General features: G+C 45.2%; 1 protein-coding gene across 2 annotated transcripts in view; it reads right to left on the bottom strand.

Annotated features, from left to right (window-relative positions):
- Nucleotides 1–7,474: 7,474 nt before the first annotated feature.
- Nucleotides 7,475–9,984, bottom strand: part of B4GALT5 (beta-1,4-galactosyltransferase 5) — a 152,176-nt gene continuing 149,666 nt past the window's right edge. For both annotated transcript variants that reach the window (XM_029220486.1, XM_029220485.1), the window contains 2 exons: nucleotides 9,158–9,259; nucleotides 7,475–8,113 (listed from right to left, as the gene is read on the bottom strand). In XM_029220486.1, the coding sequence (XP_029076319.1) occupies nucleotides 7,966–8,113; nucleotides 9,158–9,259 (250 nt within the window). In that variant the 3' untranslated portion in view covers nucleotides 7,475–7,965. The remainder of the gene's footprint in view (nucleotides 8,114–9,157; nucleotides 9,260–9,984) is intronic.

Raw genomic sequence — 9,984 nt, 5'->3', positions numbered from 1 at the left:
ATGCCATCAGATTTGTTTGCCTATCATTTAGGGATTTTTCTTTTTTCATAGTATTTTTGTTGTGAATCCACTGACTAATAAAAACATAGTTGCAGGGCTTCCCTGGTGGCACAGTGGTTGGGAGTCCGCCTGCCGATGCAGGGGACGCCGGTTCGTGCCCCGGTCTGGGAAGATCCCACATGCCGCGGAGCGGCTGGGCCTGTGAGCCATGGTCGCTGAGCCTGTGCGTCCGGAGCCTGTGCTCCGCAACGGGAGAGGCCACAACAGTGAGAGGCCCACGTACCGCAAAAAAAACCAAAAAAAAAACATAGTTGCAGGATCATGAGTTGGTCACAGCTAGAGGGAATGGTTCATGTTTTCTCTGAGCAAAAGGATTTGGTAATTCTGGAGATTAGAATTAATACTGTAAAGATACTAAGACTTCCCAAATTAATACTTCAATGTCATGTCAATCATAATCCTATATCGATTTTTTAACAGAACTTGACAAAATGAATCTAAATTTCACTGGATTAAGAAAATACATAAAAATAGCCAAGAAATTTTTAATAATAAACAATCATGAGGTTATATGGATATGTTCACTCTAACAATTCAAAGAGCTATTCACTTATGATTTATGGATTCTTCTGTATGTAAACTGCACTTCTAGAAAAGCTTACATTTAAAAGTTCGAGGAGGATATGGAAGATGAGAGATACTTGTCTTTTGAAAATATACTATAGGGATAAATATGAACTATGTAAAGCAGAATGAGACAAAGAACTTGGTGGAATGCAAGAATCTTGTTAAAGGGGACTTCTCTGGTGGTGCAGTGGTTAAGACTCCGAGCTCCCAATGCAGGGGGCCCGGGTTCGATTCCTGGTCAGGGAATTAGATCCCACATGCATGCCGCAGCTAAGAGTTTGCATGCCACAACTAAGGAGCCAGTGAGCTGCAACTAAGGAGCCCATGAGCCGCAACTAAGGAGCCTGCCTGCTGCAAATAAGACCCGGTGCAACCAAATTAATTAACTAAAAAAAAAAAAAGAATCTTGTTAAAGAATTTAATGTATGAGACATGGTATTTCAAAAAAATGAGGAAATTACATATTATGATAAACAATATTGGGACAATTAGCAGTCCATTCAGAAAAAAATAAAACTTTGGACCCTCCCCCCCTACCTCATCTCATACACAAAATCAATTCCAGGGGATTAAAGATATAAAGGGCATGGTCATTCATAGATGGTAGAAGGGTTAATTCAGACTTCCTTTTTGTAGGACGAATTGGTGTATTCCATCAACATTTAAAATGTGCAAATTCTTCGCCCCAGTAATTTCACTTTTTGGACTCTCTCAAGTTGACCTGCTTACATATATGCACCCGAATTTATGGGCAGCTGTGTTCACTGTGGTGCATATCATGTGATAGTGGAAAACTGGAAACAGCCTCCATGTCCATCAGGAGTAGAATAGGTAAATAAATTACATCCATCCATACTACATGCAACCATTCACAGGAATAATATAGGTTTGCTCATTCATTCATTCAACAAATATTCATTGAGCACCTACTATGTGCCAGGACTGGTTCTTGGCACTGGGGATAGAGCAGGGAATAAAACAGTCTCTACCTTCATGGGGATTACATTTGGGTGGGGCCGACAGTCAGTGAACAAAGAACGAATAATCATATAGTAGGATTCAGGGTAAGAGATCTTGTGAAGCAAAAGAAAGGTGCATGAGGGCTGATGCACAGTAGACTGGGTGCCCGTGGAATGCTTCCCGGAGGGAGTGACATTTGAACTCTGAGACAGCTCTTCATTCACAGAGAAGAGGTCACCAAGAAATAGTAATATACAAAGCCAAAAGTAATACAATTTAAGTTTCTTTAAAAGTATACATGTCTTAAGCGAGAGAGAGGCATGGACATATATACACTGCCAAACGTAAGGTAGCTAGCTAGTGGGAAGCAGCCGCATAGCACAGGGAGATCAGCTCGGTGCTTTGTGACCACCTAGAGGGGTGGGATAGGGAGGGTGGGAGGGAGACACAAGAGGGAGGAGATATGGGAACATGTGTATATGTATAACTGATTCACTTTGTTATAAAGCAGAAACTAACACACCATTGTAAAGCAATTATACTCCAATAAAGAAAAAAAAAGTATACATGTCTTTATCTCCCTATACATGCACGTAGGCATATAGGTACATACAGACACCAGCTAAACTGCTAAAATTAAAGGGAGAATTGAAACATTTTTTTCAGCAAGCATGTGCTCACGTATTACTTTTATAATAAAAATATTTGTGAGTTGTGTTTGTGAACAAAAGCTAATAAGAGCACATATGCAGAAAAAGAAGTTGCATCACAAGTAGCCTAGGGGTTAAGAGCATTTACCTTGGGGTAAAAATGACCTGGTGTTGAAATCCTGGCTGGCTCCATCCGCTAGTTTTGTCACCTCAGGCAAGTGGTGGCTTGGTGGCTGCCGTTCCCCACCTCTAGCGCAATGGTTCCCAATTGGGGATTTTGCTCTCCCCAGGGTCACATGGTAATGCCTGGTGACATTTTTGGTTGTTACAACTGGGAGGAGGGAGTGCTATGCTACCAGCATCTAAAGGGTAGAGGCCAAGGGTGCAGCTAAATAGCCTACGTTGCAGAGAGGATGCCAACCCTCCCTCTCCATCCCTTACAGAGAATTATCCGCCCCCAAGTGTCAAGAGGCGAGACTGAGAAACCCCGCTTTAGAGAACGGGGCAGAGTCTACCTTGCAGGGCTGAGGATTAAGAGTGCACAGTGCACTTAATTAGCACAGCACCTGACCCTGAAGCAGCACTCAATAAATGGGAACTACTATTTTTATCCCTGGACTTCCCCCAAATTAAAAAAATTTTTGAGTGGGGAGGAAGTGGTAGAACCAGAAATCAATTCGGCCAAATTCCGATTCTCGTGACTTACTAGAAAGGATCCTGGACCTTTTAACAGCAACATGGGTCTTCATGGGCTGTTTGCCAGTTAGAGATGGCATAGGAAGGGCTCCTAATTCCTCCTGGTGTTTGCTTTGATCTCACCCCCTGCTACTAGTTCAGGAGCATTCCTGATGGATTATTCCTTGTCTCACGTATATTCAGCTATCTTTCTCTGGTGGGCATCTCCCTGGGGTTCAAAAACACACTGAAGTTTCTCTTGTTGGAAAGCCAAAATCAAAACCTGCCCTAAGCCTCACACACTTCCTCCAGGTACCAGCCTTCTTTTTTCATCCCTTTATAGGAAATTCAAGAAACGCCTGCACTCACTGCTACTCCACCCGCTCCTTTCTTGGTCTTCTCCAGTGTGGCTCCCCTTGCACCTCCACTTCAGCAGAATGGCTCTAGTCTCGACCAATGTCCTCCCTGCTGCTAATCCCTAATTTTCATGCCTCATCTTGCATCACTTCTTTGCTGCATTCAGTGCTATTGACCACCCCCTTGAACATGTCTCCTCCCTTGACCTTCCTGTCCTATCCACTCCTGTCTTCCTCCTATCACTCTTCCTGTCTGCCCCACTGGCTAATCCTCTTCTTCCCAACTGTTATTAATGGAGATCTTAGAGTCTTGGGTCAAGACCACCTTCTGTTCTCCCTCTATGCGTCCTGTTCTACTCCGTCCCTAAACAATCTCATCCACTCCTAGATTTTCACTAATCTCCTACCCCAGAGACTCACAAATCCATCTGTGGTCCCGACTATTCCTTTGAGTCCCCGAGCCAGCATTCGCAGAATGGCCTGTTTGCTGTTTCGGCTTGGTTGTCTCAAAACCCCCTGAACTCGGCACACTCATGACAGATCTCATGACCTTCCCCGTGAACCTGGTCCAATGCCATCCAGTGCCCTCATCTCATGAAAATGGCCTTGCCATCCATACAAGTGGCAAAGCCAGCTTAGTGGATTCCTCCATCCCAACAGCAATCCATGTCCAGGTCTTGTATTACGTCAGCATCCCTCCATCCCCTCTCCTCCGTCCTGCACACCACGCCCCACCGTGACCGCATTCACCTACCTGGTCCTCCTACTTTTCTCTACAATCCGCCATCCTCCCTGCAGCCAGAGGCCTCTGTTCAAATTACTCTCAACTCACATCACACACAGCCCTACCTACTGGAAGCGCTTGAATCCACTGCTCTAAACATAAAACCTGAAAGCTTTACCTTGGCTCACAGGGCCCTGCACTGCATGGTCCAGCCCCGTCCACCTCCCCAGCCTAACACTGCCCGCTGCGCCCCTTTGCCCTTTCTGCTCCCGCCTTACCGGCTTTCTGTTCTTGCAGCTCCCGGGGTACCCTGTTCATCTCCCCTCAGCCCACCCACCGCACCTCAGGGACGCCTTCCCTACCGTGCACTCATGGTCCGGAGTTACCTCCTTTATAGCACTTACCGTGGTTGTAGTTAAATCATACCCTCCATCTGGGAGTGCAGGAGGAGAAAAGGATAGTAAGCTTTATGAAGCCACTGACCCTTTATTATTTTGCTAATCATTATATCCCTAGCACCTGGGCACAGATCTTTCCACGCAATAAATATTAGTGAGTGGTAAACATTCAACAAAAAGAAGCTACAATTATACTCCACGCAGTATCAGGCAGACGGCAAACTGTGGACCGGCCCCAGAGGACCTCCTGGAGGCAAACTCCATTGACCCTCACCCCACCCCTTGCCCAGGTGTCTTATTTGACTTGATGGGCATCGCCTGGGCCAGTTCTTGAACGAAAACCCAAGTGTGGGCGGATGCCTGGTAGCACAGTGGGGTTCGATGCTTTGGCTACATGGGCAGCGTTTTTCACTCAAGTGGTCTGACTGCAGGGCTCGGGCTGGCAGTATTTCTCTCAGGACTACCTGGAGGTCAGCCCGGCAAAGTGGAAGCCAAGGCTCTAAGAAGTCAAACTGTCCCAGACAAAGACAGACAACCACCAAGGTTTGGTTCTTGAATATGTATTTTTTACTGAAAAAATCATTCATAAATTAACATACAAAAATGTACAAACACATGAGTAAATAATGTAATGACAAAGGACTATTTTCTGTGAAAAGTGTTTTTTAAAACATCTTTAGATTTCAGTGCAAAAATGTACCCCTGGCACCTCTTAAAACATAAGAGCAAGCTCAAAAAACTCGTAGTGATGGAAGTAAGCGAGCTACGTTCAATGTAATGGTCATTGGTGAGTGGATACAATCAGTACGTATGCTGCTGCTTAGCTCTTAATGTCTGTGGTAGAGAGGCTCTCACAAGAGGCCCTGTAATGTCAGAATGAATAGTTTTGCTGATAACCCCCCCAAAACAAAACAGCGTGAAAGGAAAACTTCTTCCTATATGCAGCAATCAAAAGACAAGACTGATTTAAGGGGTCATTCGTTGGTAGCCTTAAAGAATTTCAGCTGTCAAAATATATGCAAGGTCACGTTTGGTTCTTATTGTTCTTTTTTTCTTAACGTGAGAATTGCACACTATTGACAGCACACAGGCCTGGCTGTGTTTTCAACTTTTACCTTTCCCCACACGGTACTCAGCTTGGTGGGTAAATGACTTACAGCGCACAGCAAGAGATTTCACATGAATAAAACAAACTCACACATGACTGCAAGATGATTTAAATGACCCTACTTTGAGCAGTGGAAAGAGACTTTTCCTTTTGTCCTCAAATCAGCATTTTCTTTTTCAAATCAGGTGTTAGCCTTTTGCCAACATTTTGTTCTTGATGGTAAATGTGTTAATGAAAGGCTTCAAACAATATCATTTTACAACGCTGCCGAGTGTACACGAGCCATTCTTGACCAAGGATCAGTCTGTCCTGGCAAATTCTTCCAAATGACATCATAATTTTGTCACACTGAAAGCAGCTCACAGCCCTCAGAGAGAGAAGAGGCCAGGCTAGCCCAGAGGCCTGGGGGTGCTCAAAGGAAGGGGGGAAAAAATCTTTATTGCTATATGCACCATACGTCAAAGGAAAGCCAAAAGAACTTCTGTGTGTCATGTTCCTCGTGAAGGTCTTTTAAAGCAAGAAATGCTCAAAAAAAAACAAAAAAAAAACTCTTTTAAAACATTATGATACAACTTACCAGCGTGTTCAAGGGCAGGAGTCTGCTCTCTCATATGAGCTGGTAAGAGCTTTGCAATGCAGTTTATTTTCTAAATAGCATTCTCCTCTTCGAAGGAACAAAAACACAACAAAAAAACAAGGCCTGGCCAATCACTCCCACAGCCTGTGGGGATCATACGTCCATGGAACCAACACATGCAATGGAAGAAACCCCCAACCCATGTGTATATAAACAAATATAGCCTCTACACACATCCATGTAAACCATGAAAATTAAGGAAGTTGAAGGCAAACAAGGCAATTAAAAAAAAAACATGAAGTACTCTTCAGAAAGTACTCCTAATAATGATATATAAATATGTTTTATGGAAAAGGAGGGGAAAAACCTGGCATTTTTCAGAATTCTGCAGAAGCCAAAGGGGACTATGAGGTGAGGGACTCGGCTCAGGCAAAAACACAAAGGCACAACTTCAAATGTGATTGAGAATCTGACTTTAGAAAGCACATGGGGGTGTGAATGGAGCACTTGGGCTCCTGCGGCCGTCCGGCAGCTTTGTTAGTCTAATCCCAAAGCTTGGATTTGGTCTAACCTGGATCCCAGCTGACCCATAGCACACGAGTGTCACCTGCTCCCTGGCTGAATTCTTCATAATTCAGTTGCTCATTATTCTATGTCCTAGTTAATAGTGTTAACGACAAAGCTTTCCAGAAACCAAAATGGGAAATATTCAAAGGAATCGCTGAAGCTGGTTGGTAATTTAGGCACAGACTTCAGAAACTGTGGCCAAGTTCCATAAGAGCAAGCGAAAGAAGGAGAGAGAGAGAGAAAGAGAGAGAGAGAGACGGAAGTAGGGAAAACCAACACCCACACTCTCTCTTTACCATGATGGAAGGACAAGACAGGAAGTCCAGAGATCCAGGGGTGTGTGCACAGTGGGCCCACCTGACGGGTTTGCTTCAAGCGGGAGAGCAGTGTTCTAACACAGCAGCTTCGTGTTCAGCACAAGACTGGGATGAGAGTGGACGTGCCCAGCAGGGCAGAGACTCCAGAGCCAAAGTCGGGAGCAAGACTTTTGGAAAAGGGGACAGGGGTGGGGGCACAAGAAGTTAGCTACCGGTGATAAAGATTGGACTGCTTTGCTCTCTTGTGACATGCCCTATAACCACTCCCTTCCAGAGTGACAGCAATTTGGGAGACGATGTTATTCCACTTGAGCTGAGTTCCTGCATCTGCCAAACAAATACGGGATCTAATTTATAAACCCTCGGTTTGAATTGGAGCCAGCTAGAAAATTAAATTTAAAAAAGGCATTTTACATGGCTTATTTACAATTATACTTCTTCAAGAAGTGATTGTTATATGTCTATTTATCTTCCCCAATCCCTCCCCCACTCCCCCCTCATCCCCACCCAAAGCAGGTAATTTTTTTTTTTTTTTTTTTAATGAAACCAAAGAGAACACCAGAGATGTAGAAGAATGGTTGTGTGGAGTTGCCTTTGCTCTTCCTAAAACACAGCTGCCCTGTGGTGGGTCTGCCTCTTTGCTCTGAAGGGCAAGAAGCTCCCAAGGCCATTCGTGGCGGGATGGTGGCGGATCACAGTTCCGGTTCTGCAGATTGTGGAGGAGATGGGACGTCAGGGCAGAAGATGAGGGAGAAGAGCAGCAGGACAGACGTCTGTCTTGTGAAAAGAGCAAGTCAGTTCCCGGCTGACTCCCTCAAGCCCAGTGGGTCCAAACGGTGAAGGCGTTATGTGCGTGTGCTCTGTTCACATTTTTTCCTTGAACCCTGTGATCCCTCATGGATCCACACTGGATTTCTGTTTTCTTCCTCTGCGGAGCCCCGAGACATGTCGTCAGGCTGCTTTCTTGGGGGCGGTGGGTGAAGCAAACATATATTCTCCCCTCGTCTCAGTACTCGGTCACCTGAGCCAGCTCGGGTGTCAAATTGACAGTAATGTTTTTATACAAGGCGTCATATGTGATGTTTGCAAAGTAGTTCAAGTTGTTGAGGCCGTCCAGCCCTTGCCGTTCTTTGGACTTCCTCAGCAACGCATACCTGTTAAGCAGAGAACAGAGGGGTGGCTCTGAGCAAGGGTCCAAGCTCCTCACGACACGGACGGGGCAGGGCAGACCACAGGAGGCGGCACAACCCAAAACGATGTTCCTGCCCCACATGGCGGGTGACTGGCCGTTCAGCTCCTCCAGGCTACACGTCATCATTAGAATTAGAAACACGTCCTATTTCATGCGAGGTGTTTTACTTACAGCATTATTTCATTTAATGTCAGCTCCTCCAGGCTACACGTCATCATTAGAATTAGAAACACGTCCTATTTCATGCGAGGTGTTTTACTTACAGCATTATTTCATTTAATGTGCCTGCCCCTTTGCGGAGGAGGAAACCACGGCTCTCAATATTAACCGGCTTTCCCAAAACCACAGAGTGGGGAAGTGGGAGGTAAGCTGCTGAACACATGGGATGAGAAAGTTCAGTCTGTATTCAGTGCCTGCTTACTCCCATGAAAACAGAGTTCACGCAGCCAGATCGACTGTCTAGAGAATAGTGCTCCCCACTACGAACAAAAGACACAAAGAGCCACTCCTGAGGACGCAGAGACGTACTCCGCCCACATGCCCCGCTCAGTCCGATCAGGAATTTCTTTATTGAACGTACAGAGGGTAATAAAGCAGCTGCAACCACGCAAACAGAAGCTGAGGGACACCCTTCCAGAACCAGAGCTTGCAGAGAGGGTGCCAAACTTTTTGTCATGTGACTGTGAGTTACACAGAAACCTTTACCGGAGTGGATTCTTCCCCAACTCCCTGAAGGCTACAGAGGAGACGACAAAGCTTAAGACACAGAATGAGTGATTTCCTTAAAAGATCTTACTGTCAAAAAATTTCACCAATGGTATGATTTTGCCCCCAAACGCCTGCCTCACGCTTAAATTAAAAAATATATATAGGAACTCTAAAAGAGCTGTCCGAACAAGACCCTGGAGAGGGGTGGGGAGCAAGACAGGGGCTGCAGTGCTCGGGGACACCTGGAAATGAGAAGTATACAGGATATTTGTACAAGGAATAAATAAACTGCACCAACCTTCCAAGAAACTGGACTTCTCCGCGGTGGTGATGAGGAATGGACTTGTACTTCCCCGCGTCACCTTCTGGCCGACTCACAGAATAGCCTGCATTCTGCACTCTGTCCAAGACAAAGAGGGTGGGCTTTTGGGTAAAATGATCAAGTCCCATAGGTGACCAAACCTATCCCGAGGCTGAAGGACCCCAAGCTGAACAACAGAACTTCTGCATCTAAATATTCATGTTGCTTCCCCTCTGGATAAGTTCACGGTTTTAGAAAAGAAGTCTACAATACAAAAACGTTTTGAAGAAGGAAAGAAATTTGAAATTCAAAAAGAAATTCAGAATTCTTGAGGTGTGACACAGGGTCTCAGTGACAGGTACAACCACACTCCCTCTGGGCCGGCTTGTTTGGGTCCTATCAGAAACATGTTCTCCCCGGTGGGCACACCTGTCTTCCATGACCTACCACAGAGCAAGTCAGCAAAGTCAGAGTCACCGTGTGTCCCCCCTAGAGAGACCTTATGTCTCCGCCCACCTCCCCCATCGCCAGGGAGATGAGCTAATTTATATGATGTCCTCCGATATAGATGTAAAACTTCACAATTCATGAAAAGTCACCATGAGGCGAGAAGAATTTAGAGGAGGTGTTCAGGATATTTATTCTTAACATGATAAATACAAGGTTTCCCAGGCTGGGTTTACTGGAAACTTGATAGGACTCCAAGAAATACTCAATACATGGGGTAGACTTTGGATATCTATGCGATATTTATGATCATTTTCATATTTCAACATCCTCCTCGACTCCAAATTATACTCTCATTTTCATATATAGTCAGCCCT

Source organism: Monodon monoceros, unplaced genomic scaffold, assembly GCF_005190385.1.
Source record: "Monodon monoceros isolate NGI ecotype Baffin Bay Population unplaced genomic scaffold, NGI_Narwhal_1 Super_Scaffold_13, whole genome shotgun sequence".
In the NCBI taxonomy this organism is placed as follows: domain Eukaryota; kingdom Metazoa; phylum Chordata; class Mammalia; order Artiodactyla; family Monodontidae; genus Monodon; species Monodon monoceros.
This window is presented reverse-complemented; position numbering and strand designations above follow the sequence as displayed.